Source organism: Psammomys obesus, unplaced genomic scaffold (assembly GCF_907164565.1).
Source record: "Psammomys obesus unplaced genomic scaffold, mPsaObe1.curated_primary_1811, whole genome shotgun sequence".
In the NCBI taxonomy this organism is placed as follows: Eukaryota; Metazoa; Chordata; class Mammalia; order Rodentia; family Muridae; genus Psammomys; species Psammomys obesus.
The window spans coordinates 996,305-1,016,579 of NW_026592890.1; the positions used below are offsets into that span (position 1 = coordinate 996,305).

The window sequence follows — 20,275 nt, forward strand, 5'->3', positions numbered from 1 at the left end:
ACGTCGGGTCGCGGGGCAGAGCGGCAACCTCTAGTTTAAGGCCTCCCACCCCCGTGTCGCTTGTTCGAACAAAGCCCTCAGGTCTGAGGAGGAGAAGAGCAGCAATGAAACCGCTTATTTTGTTTGCTCAGACAGACAAGGCGAGCTGTGATAGACATCTCCGGGCGCCTAACAGACCTACCCGAGCCGAAGACCCAGCTCGTTTGTTCCTCGTGTCCTCGCAGAGAAACAGTCTCAAGATTAACGGAAAAAGAAGCATCGGGCGGCCTGAATTTTTAGTACAGCGGTTTCATTTATCTGCTATGGGTGTGTGGGTTAGAGAATGTTGCTGTCGCGGCGGCCAAATGTCGAGCTCATTTCCACCACGAAAGGGGCAAGACCGAAGGCCCAGGTATTACTGCTGTTTAAGAAGTCCTGGCTGAACGCTGAAGGCAGCTCCTCTGGCGACACAACAGCCTGGGAAACAGGCCCGCGAGGGTTGCGGGTCTTCACACTGGTCGGAGACAGTCGGCAACATACAAAATGCCGTGGGCTGCAAGAAGAAACGCCGTTTTGCACGCCACCCACCTTTAAACCCGCCGAAGGACCCAGAACCCGGCATTAGAAACCAGAGGGTTTAACATCTGCGCGACTATTGCCTTTTACAGTCGGTGCCAAGGGATGGAGTCACCGCGTGGACCAAATAACGATGCTCGGGGTCTTGCTCACCCCTGAGACTTAGAAACCCCTCCCCGGGTCGCTGGGGACCGCGCGCTGCCAGCCCTGTAAGATGGGGCACGTGACTGCCCGGGCAGCGCGGCCCGGGCGGGGCGGAGGTGTGGGCTGGCGGGTTGTGGGCGGGGCCGGGCTGTGGGCGGGGCGGAGGCGTGGCCGGGGCCCGGGCGGGGCGGGGCCTCCTAGAATTAGCCCGAGCGCGGTCCGCGGCGCGCAGTGCTGTGTCTCCTGATGCTCGGAGGGTGGCTGGGGCAGCCGCGCTCCTTCTGATCACACACAGGGCACTGGGTTAGCAGGGAGGAGGCAGAGGAGAGGCCGAAGACGGTTATTAAACATGCTGGGAACTATAACCATCACAGGTAAGACTTCGTTCTCCCCGGGTGACAGGCCTGTAGGGAGAAAAGTACTTTTTCCTTCCTGCTGATGTGAGTCTGGAATGAGAGTCCCAGGAGGTGAGCAGTGTCCGGAACCTCGGTGGCTTTCAGCCTCTCTCCCTGCACTTCCACCGGGAGAGCGTGCCACAGTCCCCCAGGAACCCCACGTTTTGTTTTTATTTAAACCAAAAAAATCTTCCCGGGACGATGCTTTATCCCTGAATTAGGGGCTGTATCCTTCCCCCCTGGGGAAGCGGGGGCTGTTGAGAGGAGCCGCCGCAGCTAGCGGAGTTGAGTCGGTGTCAGATTCGCTGTGGATAAACCTGCCCTAGCCTGAGAAACTGCCAGCGTTCGGCGCTTCCTGGTGCTTGTTAATAAAACGTTGAGTGAAGTCGTGTACCAGACTAACGTTTTGATTTACTTAATGCTTACGTGGTTGCCGGTAAAGCCATAGTTACTAAATCTATAGCAAGATCCACCACTTAGGTATTAGTAAAAATGGTTTTTAAAAATTACTTTTTCTGTGCTTGTTTTCTAGGAATCTAGCTGTATGGGTTATAATGTAATGCCTACTTCTGGAAAGTAGGCTGCCAATGCAGGCTTTCAGAATGCGTTTTCCAACCCGCTGGCTTGGTATTTGATAGTGTTAGGCAGTTCTGCTGTGGCTAGGCTCTTTAGGAGACTGTGCTTATGTCTTCTTTCCCTTTCACCCCTTCAGAAAATTAAACTCCACCTGCGTACATTTACCAAAACAGCTCTTATTTAAATATTTTCATGTGTGCTACCGAATCTGTTGTCTTAAAGTGGGGCGTGGACTTTCCAGGGCTTCAGTGTTTCCTCTGCGCACCTGGCCCCCCCCCCCCCCCCCCCCCCCCCCCCCCCCCCCGCCGTGTCTCCCTGTGGACTTTTAAATGAATTTGAAAGTTCAGTAAAGCTAAAAATATCTCTTACTTCCTATAGTTTAGTTTGTTTACCCCGAGGGCGTCTTCATGTTCTGTCCAATCTCTGACAGCACTGGCTTGCTACTGCTGGCCAGTGTGGAAATTTAAAAAGTGAATTACATTCTCTCCTTTCTCTTGTGTCAGCCCGTGGTGTGTGTGTGTGTGTGTGTGTGTGTGTGTGTGTGTGTGTGTGTGTCTATGCATGTGAGGGCAGGTGATGTTGGATCTCCAGAGCCCGTAGTTACAAGCGCTTTCGAGGTGTCTGGCTTGAGTACTGGGAACCAAACTCTGGTCTCTTCAAGAGCTGTCCATTCTCTTAACTCCTGAGCCCCCGAGTAATGAATTTTTACACGAATGAATCCATGCTTAGAACAGAGCCCCCAAGATCTTGCTTTCTTCTGGTATTTTTTGCGTAAAAGGTGTTGTTTTGTATATTCAATATTTTATTAGTTTCTCGCATGCTCAGTTTCTCGAGGGAAGGAAGGGGCTCCAGCAAGTAATCCCAGCAGAGCAACAGGCAGAATGTTGAGAAGGGCTGTCTAATTTCTAAGGTGCTATCAAATGATTTGATGTATTGCTTTCTAGATTATATTTCACATGGTTCCTGTGGACAGTGCTGCATGGTTTTGTGCTTTCTGCTGGTAATCAGAAACTGCACAAGAGCCTAGGCATGGCGGTGCATGCGTATGGTCCCAGCACTCTGGGGACAGAGGCAAGCTGAGCTCCGTGGGTTCAGGGCCAGTCTGGTCTACAGCGGAGAGTTCCAGGAAGGCGGCTGTGACATGGGAAAACCCTGTCTCAAATGAAGGAAGAGATAGTAAAAGAGCGCACACGTCTTTGATGGCAAGGGTTTGGAGATGGACCTCAATTGCTGAAATGTCTGCCTGACAGTGTGCCTAAGACCCTGGTTTTCATCCCGAGGGCTGCAGAAACTAGGCATGGTACCACAGACCTGCAGTCCTACCACTGAGAAGGTGGAGGCAGGAGGATTAGGAGTTCAAAGCCAGGCTTCGATACATAAGACCTTGTCTCAAAGTAAAATAAAATAACTAGAGCAACAGAAAGCTTCAGAGCAAGCAGATTTCTTCAAGGGGATTTCAGTGTCTTCCTGTTGCTGTTCCTTAACTGATTAAGGAAGATGTATTCTCAGTAGTCACTAGGAAGTTGGTAGGGGCGAGGCAGTGGTAGTATATACCTTTGATCCCAGCATTTGGGATGCAGAGGCAGACAGATCTCTGTGAGTTCGAGGCCAGCCTGGTCTATAGCACTAGTTCTAGGACAGCCAAAGCTACACAGAGAAACCCTGTAAGACCTGTTCCGTCACCTCTTCCGGTTCACATAGACATGTGAGGTGTAGACAGTACAGCCTGCCTTGGGATTGTAGACAGTACAGTCCTGTGATGGGTTGCTCAGTTCATGGCATGGCCATTCCAGACCCCCATTAGCACTAACTAGGCACAGGAACCAGAAAACAGCTGTTTGTGACATGATGGTCAGAGAGGGTCCCCTTCCCTAAGGCACAGAGTGGTGGCAGGACAGCAGAAAACTGCCTGGGCCTTTGCTTGTTTGTTTTAAAGACAGGCTCTCGCCTACCCATAAACTGCTTCAAACTCAATATGTAGCCAAGGGTTACCTTCCACATCTGCCATCACTAGGGCATGCGTGCAGGTGTGTGTGTGAGTGTGTGCGCGTGTGTGTGTGCGCGCGCATACTTGCCACAGTGTGCCTGTACTGCTATGTCTTGTAGGAAGGTAATTTTCCTTTTGCTTCCTCTGTTGGTTTCCCAGGATGCAGCAAGCAGCTTGGGTTTTTGGGCGTGTTTCACAAGTTTCCCTGCCTGCTGAGCCATCTCACTTTTTTTTTTTTCCTTTAAAGTGAAGATCTCCCCATGTATCTGGCTGGCCTGGAACTTGTAATGTTGACCAGGCAGGCTGGCCTTTAACTCAGAGTTCCCTCCTCGTCCTGGGATTAAAGCATGTGTCACCCCACCCCACACCACACCCACCACCCCAACCAGAACTTTCTGAATTAAGCGAAAGTATCTTTCAGAGCTGGAGAGATGGCTCAGCTCTAAGAGCAAAGGACCGGAGATGTGATCCCAGCACTCGCATCGGGCAGCTCACAGCTCAGTTGAACCTCAGTTCCGGGGTATCCGGAACTCTCACCTGGTCCCTGTGGGCACCTGCATTCATTCATGTGCACGCCCACACACTAACACCCACGTGCACACATAATTAAAAATAAAAAAGCATCTTCCCTATTTTCCTTAATTCACACTTTTTTTTAGGTTAACTGGTAATATCGCAATATCTCTTTGGTAAATTAAGCAAAAGCATTGTTCTTTTTATCTCCAAAGTAAAGTGAGAGTTCCAGGTGCGGTGGCTCACCTCTGTATCTAGCACTTGAGAAGAGAAGCCGAAGGGTCACCTGGTTCAAGGCTAGCCTCAGCTACAAAGTGAGCCCTGTCTTTAAGGAAAGAAAAGAAAAATGGACAAAGGGGGGAAGAGCTGGTGAGATTTAAATTGTTTTAATTAAAAAACAATTTTTTTTTTTAACAAACCAGAGAAGAAGTCATGCATATTATATAGTTTATAATGTACTTTTCTATGCAAATCATTTGGGGGTGGAGCATGTCCCCTGTACCCAGCTGGTGTGATGTGTTGGTCCTAGTCTATGGGGGGGGGGGTACAGAACCCTGTCCTAAGAGTTCAGGAGCTACACTGGTCTCTGCTAATGTTGGCGCTGTATTTTTGGTGCTTTATAGATTCCATTGTCTATTCCTAGTGGTGGTGAAAACCCTGATTAGGAAGCTTCCTGAGCCTAGCTGCAGAGTTCCGCACAAAGGATCTCTTCCTCAAGGTAGATGATGATGCTTTCGGGTGCCCTTGCATCCTGGTGGCCAAAGGCCCACAGGTCAGTGACGTCACCTGGATGGTGCTGAACCAGGTTTCACATCTCCGAGAAGCCCAGTGAAACAGCCTCTTCTGCCTGGAGGTTTCATGGCTGATGAGCTCTGGAGAGTTGAGCTGGGTGTGTTTTGATATAACGGGTGGGTTCAGAATGCAGAGAATTCCTGGAAGAATTCCAGGAGCTCATGGGGGAAAGTTAAACAGTCCCAGATGTCACACACAGCAGGCTGTGCCTGGGGACAGACAACGCTGGCTCTTCTAAACCCAAAAAGCGAATATTCTTGCTTTTGTGGTGGCATACATGGTTTTTTGTTGTTGTTTTCAAAAAGTGATGCCACCAAAACTCAACAGCTAAGTTTAGATAAAAATATTAACATTTAATTCCTTTTTTTTTTTTTTTTTGATGTGTGTGTAAAATACTTTTATCTCAGTCTCCTACGTATGACTGTCCCTTGGCATCTGTGGAAAATTGGTTCTAATGTGACCATTAGAAAAAAAGGTGACTAAGCAGAGTGTGGTGTTGCACACCTATTATGCCAGCAGAGGCAGGTGGATCTCTGTGAGTTCGAGACCAGCCTGGCCTACAGAGTGAGTCCAGGACAGCCAAGGCTACACAGAGAAACCCTGTCTTGGAAAAGAACAACACCACCACCAATGACAACAGCAAAGCAAAGCAAAAAAAAAAAAAAAAAGATTTTATTCAAACAGCCTGCGGCTCTGTACTTTAAACACCCCTAGAGTGCTCACAACAGCTAACACACTGCACATAGTTGTTACACTGTCATTCAGGAAGAAGAGGTTGATGCAACTCGGTTTGGATGAATTTTCCCCCGTTTTTTCCTCTAAGCCAATTGAATAACCTTGCGCCCTGGGCCCGCCATCACGCCGCAGGGTTCAGGGGCCAGTGGTGGGGAACCTCTGTGAAAATGTGCATTACAGAATATGCTGATGTGTCCACTAAAGGTGGAGGTAAGGAACCGTGGCCTCCAACACACAGCTGAGGAGACGGTGTTGCAGATGGCCGTCTCGACCCTTGGAGGGGTCAGAGTGTCTCCCCTGGCCTCTGCAGGTCAGCGCGATGGGGAAAATGGGTTGCTGTCAGCTGGGCTTTTCTAGTGAGCACCCTCACCTGGGTCCTGGCCGAGGCTGTGTTGTGGTCCCCAGCAGAGCCCCAGAATGAGTGAGCATTGTTGGAGCCCCGGATGCTGCGGCTTTGCTGCGTGAACAGCAGTTGTTTGTCCTCGCAGTGGAGGGTTGCTGAGAGCCGAACCGGGTATTACATTACACAGCGAGAGAAAGCTCTCCTCTACAGCTGCCGTATAGACTGTTAGGGGGCAAGAAGTGTACCTCTTTACTTGCTTCCAGTAATTTAATTAGACTTTTAGCTTTTCTTCTTCATGTCTACTTGGACAAATCTAAGGCAGATGATTGTGCAGGAGCTGGGGTTTCAGTGTGAACACACACACACACACACACACACACACACACGTATGTATCAGATGCAGGAAGCCATAAACTCATCCCCCTGCACTGATTCCACAAGTAGCAAAAGGATCTAATGTGTCAAAAGCGATAGGAGAGGGCAGGCTCCACCGCTGAGCTGTGGTCTGTGCTTAGAACCCATGTGAATGTGGAAGGGAAAGCCCAGAGTTGTCCTCTAACCTCAACACACGCGTGGTGACGCTCATGCATCCAGCCAGCCAGAGCACACAAGCACAAGACAAATAAAAATTAAAGATTAGATTTCAAAACTGTGAATGTAGAATAAACACAGGGACATGATGGCATGTCTGAAAGATAAGCAGTGGCCCATCTTTCCAGACGTCTTCTCATGAATCTGTCTATCTATCTATCTATCTATCTATCTATCTATCTATCTATCTATCTATCTATCTATCTATCTATCCATCTTTTTAATAGTATCCTGCATGTATACCGGCAGGCCAGCAGAGGGCACCAGATCTCATTATAGATGCTTGTGAGCCACCATGTGGTTGCTGGTGCTTGAACTCAGGACCTCTGGAAGACCAGACAGTTCTATTAACCTCTGAGCCATCTCTCACCCGGAATATATTTTCCTGTTTTTGATTGTTTGTTTGTTTGTTCTGTTTTAAAGCTCACAGTTAAGCATATGCAGTCTGGTATGGTGCAGAACCAGCTCATGTGTGTGAGAGGCAGAGACACTTGTCCCTTACAGGTTATCGAGTGTTTGTGCTTTGACAGTGTATAGAATCAAAAGGACAAACTGTGCTCGCCCATTGCACACCTGACTCAGTCTTCAGTTATCCCACAGAGCCACACACCTACTGTAAGATATTGGCCAGGTTATTTTTCTGTTTACTCATATGGGGCTAAGGAGACATTCCAAGGCTAGCTGGCTGGTTATCCATCTAACTATCTATCTATCTATCTGATAATATAGTATCTAACACATATTATCTAACGTATTAAATAGCATATTCGATGTTATATAATTACATAATTTACATGCAATGTTATAATTATATAACTATATAATACTTAGATAATATATAATTATACAAATACAGTATATGAGCAGTTTGGATTCATAGAAAAGTTAGCCAGAATTTAAAGATTATCCCTTGTAATCTTTCCTGTCAGTCCTTTCCCAAAAGCGACGTCTGACGTCATTCATTACACTCAGTGTGGGCAGTGTGTGGGTTTTAGGTTTTGTCCTGGTAGTGTACATCCTGTGGATTTTGACAAATGTTAGGAGTGTGTGTGCTTATAATTCGTACCCTGCCAACCCACTGTCTTTTCACCCAAACACCTACTGAATTCCATATTGGTTATCCCAACTTTGATCAGTTATGAATAAAGCTGAAATCGGTACCCAAGTACAGTGTGTGTGTAGGAACTGTGGCTTTGAACTCATCTCTGACCGCCAAGGATCACGATGGCAGCCTCAACAGGATAAAAATATGGTTAGTACTGTAATAAACCTCCAAATTGTACCCCCAAGTCACTACAGAAACCTTCGGCCTATGTGGTCATTTTTGAAGTTCTTGTGTCTTCTGAACTATCTGGGGGCTCTGCCTTCAAGCTTGAGATAGTGTGTGGCTACAGGGAGGACCTTGGGCCTGGAACACACCAACTACAGTTGTTTTTTTTACGAACTTGGGGCGCCTACACCCAAGCCAACCCCGAGTTGTGTCCTCCTCGCCTATAGCCATTACTTTGAGGGTTAACCCGGCGGCCATATGTAGGTGGCACACAGAGCAGGGACTGCCAGAGAACCTAATAAGTTCTAGGGCTAGCGGGGAGGCCATCACACGGGACCGTAGACCCTTCTGGAGGCGGGGGAGGGGCCTGCCTTGGTCACCTGGCCCCGCTTCTGTGACGTATGTAGCCGTCCCCAAGGGTACCCATCTCCAACTGGGTGGCCGGCGCCCGCCCCGCGGCCGGTTGGTGCCCCGCGATGGGGCAACCGGGAGCGGCTGGCCGGGCCACGCAGGCCGCTGTCCCCGGCCTGTCCCCGGCTGCCGGCCACTATGCCCTGGTGGAGTAACTTATGCTGTGAGTAGCGCGCCCCCTGGCGGGGGCGGGTGGTCCCCAGCCCGCTCTCTCTCGGGCGTCCTGAGAGTCGCCGCGGGCCAGGACTGAGCGCATCGCTTCCCAGCCCCGGAGAGCCGGGCCGAGCCTCCGTGGAGGTCACGTGCTGCCCATGTTACACCCGTCTACCCCGCATACACAAGGCTACCCCACGAGGAGAGGGCACAGCCTCCGGTACCCCAGCTTGGAAAAGGGACAGGCGGGGCTGGCGGAAGGGAGGTGGAAAGGTCATTATACTTGTCTCTTCCCAGTCTGGGGAGAGCGGGCGTGGAGGACAGGGGAGGTGGACCAGTCCCTGCGTCGTGGCCGCCTCCTCCGTGTGCCAGGCGCGTGGCCGAGCAATAGAATCTGGGCAGCCCTGTGGGTTCAAGCACATGACGTGGGGCCAGGACATAGGCTGTGCAGATGCGCGTGTGCGCCTCAGGGGCGCGCGAGGACACTTCTGTATCCTGTTGGAACCTGATGTAAACGGCCTCGGCCACCTGGCCTGGTAGTTGTGAAGACCAGGCCATCAGGTGTTTGATAGCTCGGCTATGCAGTAGAGGCCGATTTTTTGGAAGTGCAACTTCCCTGTGAGTTCTGCACAGGCTGGGGTGGGGGTGGGGGTGCGGGCTCGAGGCCCGAGGCTAATGGAGGCTGAGCCCCACAAAACTGCGAGTGTCCAACCTGTAGGCAAACGGGGGAGGATGCGCGCGGACGGATTAGGATTGCATCTGAGTGTTTTGACAATAGTGTGTAAGTACCTCCAAGGGTACTGTAGATCAGTAGACCGGTCAGGACGTTAGGACTTCCTAAGCATTTCTTACAGAGTCCGTAGAGCAGTTAGCTGACTATTGCTTAGTCTGGCTAGAAGCTGTTTTGTCCTGCTGGTTTGCTGGCTGTTTGGCTTTGTGTGCTTTAGCTCAACTCTACGCATTCCAATCTAGACTTAACAGAGAAAAAAGGATGGGACTTGGAGCGATGGCTCATTGATTTAAACCATTGTTCTTGAGGATGACCCGTGTTTGGTTCCCGACAGCCTCCTCCGCCTGACCTCTGAGAGCGTGCATATACATAAGATGGACATGAAACACCCACACTCATGTTGTGGTGCACACCTTTATCCCCAGCATTTGGGGGGCAGAAGCAAGGGGACCTCTGTGACTGTGAGGCCAACCTGGTCTCGAACTCTTTAAAAAGGCTTATTTTTATCTTTAAAAAGATATATTTTGGGTGGCTGGAGAGATGGCTCAGCGGTTAAGAGCACTGGCTGCTCTTTCAGAGGACCCGGGTTCAATTCTCAGCACTCACATGGCAGCTCACAACTGTCTATAATTCCTGTTCCAGAGGATCTGACATCCTCACACAGGTAAAACATCAATGCACATAAAATAAACAAATCTTAAAAAAAAAATATATATATATATGGTCTTAAAAAGCTATATTTTTTAATCTTTAAAAAAGATTTATTTGTAAGGAAATAAAATTTTTTTAATTGTAAAGAGGACTAGAAAGATGGCTCAGCAGGCGAGTGGCGGCTTGCTCCTCAAGACCTAGGAGGGTTCCCAGTTTCAAGGGATCCGATGCCGTCTTTCAGCCTTTGTGTTACCTGCATTCACACAGGCACACATAAGAAAAACAAAAAAAATCTTTACGAATAATATTTAAAGTATTCCAAATTGAAACTTGGGTGTTAGAGGCAATGATGTTCAACATGCTCTTTAAAACAACAGTAATTTAAAAATGACAATAACCCCTGCATTTCACAATCCCATAGAGGACAGGAGGTGTTTTTAGTCTTGGGCTTGTAGCAAGATACTCATTTATACTTTTACTGGTTGTTATTAAAATCTATTAGAGTAATGTTATTTTATGTTTATTTTATTATGTTGACACCACTAAAAACTTATCTCACCAGTCTTGAAATGTGCATGTATTAACTATGGTCCCCTTGTAGTGCTGTGGACCTCTAGAGCTTGTTAGAGAGAGATGAAACTGAATTCCCCAGTATCCTCCTTTGTTGTTGGTCCTTGTGCATAGCAGGCAAATATTCCTACTGCACTGCATCCCCAGCCTTTATTTCGAAATAGATCTTGATTTGTACCCCAGGCTGGCACTAAACTTCCAATACGCCTACCCTTGCCTTCCAAGTATCCAAAGTTTGTGCCAGTTTTTGTTTGTTTGTTTTTCGAGACAGGGTTTCTCTGTGTAGCCTTGGCTGTCTTGGACTCGCTTTGTAGGCCAGGTTGTCCTCGAACTCATAGAAATTCATTTGCTTCTGCCTCCTGAGTGCTGGGATTATAGGCTTGTACCACCACGCCTGGTGACAGTTTTGATTGTCCTTTTAATCTATTCCATAAAGAAGTATATGTCATGTAGAGGAAATTCAATTTGGACAACAAAACTAAAACATACCATATACCTAGCCCTTCCCTATGATGATGATATCTAAAAGATGGGACAGAGGATTTAGGCTGAAATGAAGTTACGTGGTTGGTCATTCAAAGTTTGCACTTCCTTATTTCAGCAGAAATAAACCTCAGGTAGTCTTAAATCATTCTCAAACACACAGCCTGCCCCCTGCCCCCTTCCCTCTGCCCTCTGGCCTCTGCCCCCAACCTCCACTGATATCCTTTTAGTGGTGGCTTTTCCCAGTGAATGTCTGCCTGGCGCAGCACCAGAGGAGGGTCCGGTTGTTGCCCAGTTAGTGCGGTCACCCGTCCTCCTCCAGCTTCACTAAATCATGTTGTCTTGCTTCCTTACACCCAGTAATTTTTAAAATTTATATCTTATAGAAAAAATGGGAGCATCTCTAGCCAGCCACACTCTTTCCCCTCCTCTCCAGCCATCTGAAGTTTCAACAGCCAATCCTTCTTGCTTGATTTTGGCCTTTTATGGCATTGGCTGACCATTTTCTTAAAAGTGGATTCCATTCATTGGGAATCTGTAACTGGCACGTGCCTTTTCAGTGACCACCTCAAGGATGTCAAGCCTGATAAACTTGGTTGTGGTGGCACCTGTTGGCGTTCTCCCTTGTAAAGGGACTTTCTTGAGATGGTCACCTTTGTGTTGATACTGTGAAAACTTTATGCTTCCTGACAACTTTTCACCCAATGAATTTGGCAGCTTTTGATCCTTGACTACCATCATTTCTTTTTTATTATTTTATTTTTTATTGTTTTAACTTATTTATTTATTCGAGACAGCCTATCTATTAGGTAGCCCTGGCTGTCCTGGAACTCAGTGAGAGACCATAAGATGGCTCAGCCAGCAAATGTGCTTACTGCCATATGTGATGAACTGAGTTCAATCCTTGGACCCCATGTGACTGGGAGTAGAGAAACCAGCTCCCACATACTGCCTTCTGACCTCTAAATATACTTTGTGACAGGACCCTCCAACACAAAGTAAATAAATTAATATAAATTGAATGAGCAATGGGGGAAGACCTCAGTGTCGTCCTGTGTGTGCGCGCGCACACACACACACACACACACACACACACACACACACACCTATTATTTTTGGTTGTGTCTTGTTTGGAGATAGGGTCTCACTGTGTATATCCTGACTGTCCTGGAACCCACTCTCAGGGCCAAGATGGCCTTGATCTCATCGGCATCTGCTGTTTCTGCCTTCGAAGTGCTGGGGTCAAAGCAGTGTGTCTCCATGCCGGCCTGATTTCATTTGTTTAAGTAGTACTCCTCCAGCCCTATTTACTGGATTTTGTTTTTATATCACTACTCATGTGTTCATATTTTTTCCTTGTATAAATGTTTGGCTTGTGTGACCTGTGTACCGTGTGCATTCAGTCCCCACCAAGTCCAGAAGAAGGAGTTAGATCTAGTCACTGTGCAAGTGCCTGAAATCAGGTCCAGATCCTCTCTAAGAATGTGCTCTTACCAGCATGTACTGTTAACCACTGAGCCATCTGTCCAGCCCATGTGTCTAATTTCTTGATAACCAAGGAAAGGTAAGGGGCCAAGCATGTGGTACCTTTGAACTCGAAGTTTTCACAGTCCTTTGAAAGCGGTAGCCATGGCCCCATCTATTAAACACTTGCAAATACCCACATACTCTCTACCTTGCCTTAGTATTAACGAGAGTATTGTGCTTGTTGAACTAAGTAATGTTTCCTCTTTTCTCCTTTCCCCTTGTTAATAGTTGGACAGAGAGAGTCAGAAGATGTGAGAGAAAAAGACCGAGTGAAAGAAATGGCTGCCAACTCTGCAGTTGCTGAAGACATCACAAAAGAAGGGCAGGAGGAAACACCTGAAATACTCGAACAGATCCCTGCTTCAGAACACAATGCAGAAGAAATGGCACAGCCTGCTGAGCCCCAGGCGAATGATGTGGGCTTCAAGAAGGTATTTAAGTTTGTTGGTTTTAAATTCACGGTGAAGAAGGATAAAAACGAGAAGTCTGATACTGTCCAGCTACTCACTGTCAAGAAGGATGACGGCGAAGGGGCGGAAGCCTCAGTCGGAGCTGGCGACCATCAGGAGTCCACCACGGAGACCAAAGAAGAGTCAGCGCCCAAAGAAAGTGAGCTGAAGCAATCCACAGAGAAGCCGGAAGACACCCTGAAGCAAGCACAGAGCAGCACAGGAATTCCTGTTCAAGCTGAATCTGGTCAAGCAACTGAGGAAGAAGCCAAAGATGACGAAAAACAGGACAAAGAACCCACCAAGTCTTCGGAGTCTCCGACCAGCCCGGTCAGCAGCGAGACAACATCTTCCTTCAAGAAATTCTTCACGCACGGCTGGGCTGGCTGGCGCAAAAAGACCAGCTTCAAGAAGCCGAAGGAGGATGACCTAGAAACCTCAGAGAAGAAAAAGGAGCAAGAGGCAGAAAAAGTAGAGGAGGAAGAGAAAGAAAAGCCAGAAGAAGGTCCTGCTGAGCCAGCCCCCGCCTCTGAGCCGCAAGAGGCCACAGAAGGCACCAGTCAGGCCAGGCTGTCCGCAGACTATGAGAAGGTGGAGTTGCCACTGGAAGATCAGGTGGGTGATCTGGAGGGATCGCAGGAGGAGAAGTGTGCTCCGCTGGCCACGGAAGTGTTTGATGACAAAGTGGAAGGCCACCAAGAAGTTGTTGCAGAGGTCCATGTGAGCAACGTGGGAAAGGTGACGGAGGAGCAAGAAGGAGGGGAGGAGGCAGAAGGGGATGTGCAAGAAAAGGGAGAATGCTTGCCCCCTGAAAAACTGGCTGAGGCCCAGGAGGCCCCGAAGGAAGCCGAGCCTGCTGAGGAGCTGGTGAAGAGCAGAGAAGTGTGCGTCTCCGGAGGTGACCACACACAGCTGACCGATCTAAGTCCCGACGAGAAGGTGCCGCCCAGACACCCGGAAGGCGTCGTCAGTGAGGCGGACATGCTGTCCTCTCAGGAGAGGATCAAGGTGCAGGGAAGCCCCTTGAAGAAGCTCTTCAGTAGCTCAGGCTTAAAGAAGCTCTCAGGGAAGAAGCACAAGGGGAAACGAGGAGGCGGGGGAGACGAAGAGCCAGGGGAACAGCAACAGGCTCAATCCGAATCCCCGGAGAGTGCTGATGAGCAGAAGGGAGAGAGCTCAGCCTCCTCCCCTGAAGAGCCTGAGGAGATCACGTGTCTGGAGAAAGGGCTGTCGGAAGCACAGCAGGAAGGAGAACCCGAGGAAGGAGCTACTTCCGATGGTGAGAAGAAAAGGGAAGGAATCACCCCCTGGGCATCCTTCAAAAAGATGGTGACACCCAAGAAACGGGTCCGAAGACCTTCTGAGAGTGACAAGGAAGAAGAGCTGGACAAGGTCAAGAGTGCCACCTTGTCGTCCACGGAGAGCACGGTGTCAGAAATGCAAGAAGAAGTCAAAGCTGTTGGAGACGAGCAAAAGCCGGAAGAACCAAAGCGCAAGGTGGACGCCTCAGTGTCTTGGGAGGCGTTAATCTGTGTCGGGTCATCCAAGAAGAGAGCAAGGAAGGCATCCTCTTCCGATGATGAAGGCGGGCCAAGAACAGTGGGAGGGGACGGTCACAGAGCAGAGGAGACTGGCAAAGACAAAGAAGCTGGGACAGACGCTGCTCCTGCCAGCACCCAGGAGCAGGATCAAGTGCAGGGAAGTTCCTCCCCCGAGCCAGCTGGAAGCCCTTCTGAAGGGGAGGGTGTCTCCACCTGGGAGTCATTTAAAAGATTAGTCACTCCAAGAAAAAAATCCAAGTCCAAGCTGGAAGAGAAGACTGAAGACTCCACTCCGGAGCAGTTGGCTTCCGATGTCGAACCAAGTAGAGAAGAATCTTGGGTCTCCATTAAGAAGCTTATTCCCGGACGGCGGAAGAAAAGGCTGGATGGGAAGCAAGACCAAGCCGCCGTTGAAGACTCGGGGCCAGTGGAAGTCAACGAAGATGACCCTGATGTCCCAGCCGTCGTCCCCCTGTCTGAGTACGATGCCGTGGAAAGGGAGAAGATGGAAGTGCAGCAAGCTCAGGAGAGTGCAGAGGTGCCCCAGCTGCAGGGGCCTGTGTACGTGTCAGAGGAGCTGAGCAAGACTCTGGTCCACACCGTGAGCGTGGCTGTCATCGATGGGACCAGGGCTGTGACTAGCGTCGAAGAGCGCTCTCCTTCTTGGATATCTGCGTCCGTAACAGAACCTCTTGAACATGCCGAAGACGAAGCCACGCCTCCCGTTGAGGTCACTGAGAGAGAGGTCTTTGCAGAAGAAACTCCTGCATCCACCCAGACTTTACCAGAGGGCAAGGATGCCCATGACGACACAGTGGCCAGTGAGGTGGACTTCACCTCAGAAGCCATGACCGCCGCAGAAACCACGGATGCCCTCCGCACCGAAGAAGCCACCGAGGCATCCGGGGCAGAAGAGACCACTGACATGGTATCAGCAGTTTCCCAGCTAACCGACTCCCCAGACACCACAGAGGAAGCCACCCCAGTTCAGGAGGTGGAGGGTGGTGGTGTAGATCCAGAGGATCGGGAGCGTCAGACACAGGCCATCCTCCAGGCAGTGGCAGAGAAGGTGAAAGAGGAGTCCCAGGCGCCTGCAGCCCAGGCTGCACAGAGAGCAGGGCCAATCGCGCTGGAGAAGGTGGACGAGGTGGAGGAGGATTCCGAAGTGCAGGCTGTGGGGAAAGAGGGGGATGTTGTGTCGGAAGAGCCCAAGCAGGAAACTGAAGCTGAGCATTTTGCACAGGCCTCTGAGGTAGTACAGGCTGCCCCAGAGAACCTTGAGGAAGTTCCTGAAGTCCTGGTGGGTCCAGAGTTGAAGGAGAGTGTCACCACGTGCCAGGCCCTAAAGCCGCAGCAGCTGATGGAACAGGCTGTGGCCCCTGAGTCATCCGAAACCTTGACAGACAGCGAGACAAATGGAAGTACTCCCCTAGCAGGTTCAGACACCCAGGATGTGATGCAAGATGAGACTGTTGAGAGCCAGGACAGTAACGCCTTTGCTGCTGTCGGGCAGGCGCAGGCCACAGAGGCAGAGGCACCTGCCGCTCAGGGGGAGGAGCCTTCAACACCACCTCATTTTCCACCCCAGGAAGAGAGTGGGGAGAAACCAGAAAGAGATGATGTTCTAGAACCTACCCAGCAAGAGCTGTCTGTGGAAGCAGCGCTCGTTCTGGCAAAAACTGAGGTGGGTCAAGAGGTTCCCCAGATTGATGGAGAAAAAGACAAAGGCGGACTGTGTGCTGAAGAACTGGAGGTGTCCGTAGACACAGACGAACCCGACAGTCAAGTAAAGATGGCTGAAGTGACACGCGATGGTGAGGTGACGGGAGCGTCCTGCCAGGAAAATGAGAGTATTGAAGTGCAGGGTGGCCTTAGCCCAGAGGAGAGGGAGACAGGAACTGATGTTGACAAGGATTCGACGATGGAAACAAAGCCAGAGCAAGTGAGTGAGGAACACGAACAGAAAACAGCCACTCCTGAGAACGAAGATGCCTACCTACAACCCGACCAGACAGCTGGCATGCCTGACTCAGAGAGGGGAGAGGCAGTGAGCAGCCTTGACGCGAGCTCTTCTCTCCCAGACCAAGACAAAGCAGGTTCCCTAGAGGTTCAAATCCAAAGCTTTGACACACCGGTCACTCAGACAGCGCTAGCTGCGGAAACTGTAGAAACTGTCAAGGTTTCAGAAACAGATGAAAGTCTAGAGTGTGTAGCTGGACACATAACCCCAGTAGAGCAGTCCTCTGCAAAGGATGACCACTGCCCTCCTCAGCAAGGAGAGGACACTGGGCCTTTGGAGCCTGAGTCTAAGGCAGAGGCAGCCCCAGCCACACCACCACCTGCTCCTGCTCCTGAAAGGGCCCTACATCCTGACCTGCAAGGAGAGAGAAGCCCATCCCAGAAACAGCGACCAAAAGATGACGAGCAGATTGGTGCTGACGGCAAGGAGAGTGCGGCAAGAGAGGAAGTCCTCGACACCGAAGCCAAGATCTCGGAATTTGAGAGCGAGAGCAGTAGGCTCGTCCAGAACATCATCCAGACAGCGGTCGACCAGTTTGCATGTACAGAAACAGCCCCTGCAACCTGTGCTGCCGACACTCAGGCGCAGGTTCCTGAGACGCAGGCTGACAGCCAGGGATCCCAACAGATGCCGGGCAAAGATGGCTGCCGTCAAGCCTCCACCCACGATGAAGTACCTACTGCTGCAGCCCAGGACGGACTAGTGATTTCTGATATTTCCAAAGGCATGGGCGAGACTTCAGAAAAGATGAGTGTTCCTGCAGCTGAAAGTGCCGGTGTCAAAGACCAGCACTGTGAAGGGGTGATTGTCTCACTCAAGGCAAAGGGAGATGGAAAGGATGCAAAACGTGTGCCAGGTGACGCTTGTGCCAAGTTAGAACTCTTCGAGAAGCCACCACCTGAATACAAAGGTCAAAAGGGGCATGCCACTGATGGCCCCCAGCACCAAAGCCTCCAGGCAGAGGGGGAAGCCTCTGCAAATCTAACCAAAGAGTCTCCAGATACCAATGGGCTAAAGCTAAAAGAGGATGGAGATGTTCCGGAAGTCGGGATACAGGAGGAGAATATGCCCACTGAGCCAGCCAGAGAGGTCAGGCCCCAGACAGAAGAGGACCTGCAGGAGCCAAAGGGAGACCTGGCAGAATCTTAAGACATTGGGTAGGTAAACTTCCTTCTGGGAGGTTGATCTGAGACAGACACCCCCCCCCACCCCGCCCCTCCTGCCCCATCTATAGGATTGCATGGCAGATAATTTATTTGTTTGTTTGTTTGTCTAATCTATGTGCATTAGTGTGAAGGTGTCAGATCTCTTGGAACTGGAGTTATAGACACTTGTGAGCTGCCATTTATTTATTATGTATACAGTATTCTGCCTGCATGTGTCCTGCAGGCCAGAAGAGGGCACCAGATCTCATTATAGATGGTTATGAGCCACCATGTGGTTGCTGGGAATTGAACTCAGGACCCCTGGAAGGGCAGACAGTGCTCTTAACCACTGAGCCATCTCTCCAGCCCCCAGATAGTTGATTTTATAGAGAATCTTCAGTTGGAAATAATTAAGTAGAGTAAAAATAATGGCTTTGTTTTGCTTCTTTCTTTCTCCTTCCTTCCTTCCTTCCTTCCTTCCTTCCTTCCTTCCTTCCTTCCTTCCTTCCTTCCTTCGTTCCTTTCTTCTTTCTAACAGGGCCTTTTTCTGCAGTACTGGCTGTCCTGGAACTCATCACGTAAACCTCTCTCCCCCATGCTGTGATCAAAGGCATGTACCATCACACCTAGCCCAGCCAAAACTTTTCTTAACATTTTAGATTAGGGCCTGGAGAGGTGCCTCCATGGTTTAAAATGTGTCCTGCCCTTACAGAGGAAAAGTTTGATTCCCAACATCCATGTCGGGCAGCCCACAACTGCGTGTAACTTGAGCTCTTGGGGCTCCAAGAGTCTTCTGGCCTCCCGGCACTTCTGGGCTTCTGGGAGCCTATGCATACTCACACTCAGAGACATGAATAGAAATCTTTTTTCAAAACTAGTTTATAGCTATTTGTAGAAAAGATGGACCCTCTTGCCCTCCAGTAGCTTTAAGCATTTTTTAATTTCGCAGTGCACCTGAGCCTGGGAGGGGGTGTCACAGCTGGCTAGTTTTGCAGTAGCACAATGCAATATGGCAGCCCAGGCTGCCCTTGAGTTTTCTGTGTGGCAAAGGATAAGACGACTTTGAATGATCTTCCTAAGTGCTGGAGTGTCCTGCCATGCGTGGCTTTCCTCTTTGTTTCTTAGAGGCAGGGTTTCACTGTATAGCCCAGGCTGGGACTTGAACTCCAGGTAATCCTTGTGCTTTCAGCCTCCCCAGTCAGTAGATTTCAGGCATGAGCCACCACATCTGGCTCTGGCAAGTGCATTTCTCGGTGTGTGTGGTGCTGAGGTTGGAATCCAGGGCACAGTGGAGGCTGGTAATCAGTGAGTTGTCATCAGTCTCTACGGACCCCCATCTCCCTTTCCCCCTTCATTCCCTCTCCCCTCTCTTTCCGTGTGTGTGTGTGTGTGTGTGTGTGTGTGTGTGTGTGTGTGTTAACAGTTCTTTTATTGTTTTATGTGTTCATGCATGCACGATGTGGGTGGCTATGCTATTGTGTGTGCTGGGGGTCAGAGGACAGCCTTTGGAGGCAATGGAAGCCGGGTCTCCAGGCCTGTGGTGTAAGCCTGAGCTGTCTAGCCAACACCTCTTCTTGTGCTGGAGTGAGGTTCCAGTGCTCCGCAACTCTCCATCCCTGTAGCTCTCAGACACTTGTCAATACACTGAGGAAGAGAAAAGGCGACTTTTAACTTTCTCCCTCCTTTCTTCTTTGTACAGTCACTCATTGTATGTTTGCAAGACCAGAATGTGAAGACAAGTCACAGAACAAAATGCTGCTGTTGGGACCTTGAGACCAAGATTTCAGAGCCCTTGAGACCTGGAGAGCAGGGCCGTCCACTGATTCAAACTCCGTAGAGCAACCCCGACAATCCTGAGGCTTCATCGGGAGCTACAGCCAGTTAACATTTCCTTGTTTCAAGACTGCCTTTGATTTTCCCCTTGATGCCATATATTTCTGATTTAAGGTCCTACATTTTCAGCCTGGAACCAATGTTGGCAATACCTAGTTCTCCTTCTCAAACTGGAGCATCCTCCTCTCTGTATTTATATGTATGTTTTCTGTAGTCCTCCTCCTGTACCTATTGTATATTTTTTCTAATGTTTAAGCACATGCCTTTTGTATTATGCAATATATAACGGGTGTGCAGCCATAGCGAAGCCTTGAGAAGCCCTAAGCCTCAACTGTATAACCTGTGGCAAACAGAGAAAGAAGAGTCCTGCAGGAAAGTACAAGTCTTTTTTTAAAGTTCTCTGATGCTTAGGTCGTGGGTTTGTAGTCCTCCGAAAGTGGTCATTTTCCTGGGCACAGTGAGCTTAGTAATAGAACGCCATTTTGAAACATACAGCGTGTCCCAATATTACTGTGACATGTTTTTTTTTTCTAGTCCAGTCCAGGTTGGAAAGAAGTCTCCTTAGTGACAGATTAAGCCCTGTCTCTTAATGATATGGACAGATGAGTGTGCCTAAGGCCATGAGATGTTTCCCATGCAGAAGGGATCTGTTGTACTTTTTGATTGTACTCTTATATTGCTGAACCAAATTCATACGCAGAACGAAGTGAGTCCTGTTCTTTACAAATGGGTATTTTGATAGATACTGGAGTTTGTCTGTGTTATATCTGTGCCACTTCTTTTAAGAACTATGTTGCATTATGTTCGTTTGGATAAATTGTGATTTGACAGCTGATTTAAATAAAATATTTGCTTCACTTA

At 49.4% G+C, this 20,275-nt stretch overlaps 1 protein-coding gene across 2 annotated transcripts in view; it reads left to right on the forward strand.

Annotated features, from left to right (window-relative positions):
• Nucleotides 1–20,275, forward strand: part of Akap12 (A-kinase anchoring protein 12) — a 79,127-nt gene extending 58,852 nt beyond the window's left edge. Inside the window, exons 1-3 of one of the 2 annotated variants that reach the window (XM_055616050.1) lie at nucleotides 948–1,073; nucleotides 12,655–17,593; nucleotides 19,281–20,275. In XM_055616050.1, the coding sequence (XP_055472025.1) occupies nucleotides 1,049–1,073; nucleotides 12,655–17,585 (4,956 nt within the window). In that variant the 5' untranslated portion in view covers nucleotides 948–1,048 and the 3' untranslated portion in view covers nucleotides 17,586–17,593; nucleotides 19,281–20,275. Of the gene's footprint in view, nucleotides 1–947; nucleotides 1,074–12,654; nucleotides 17,594–19,280 lie in introns of those variants that run through there. The other variant, XM_055616049.1, reaches the window with a different exon arrangement.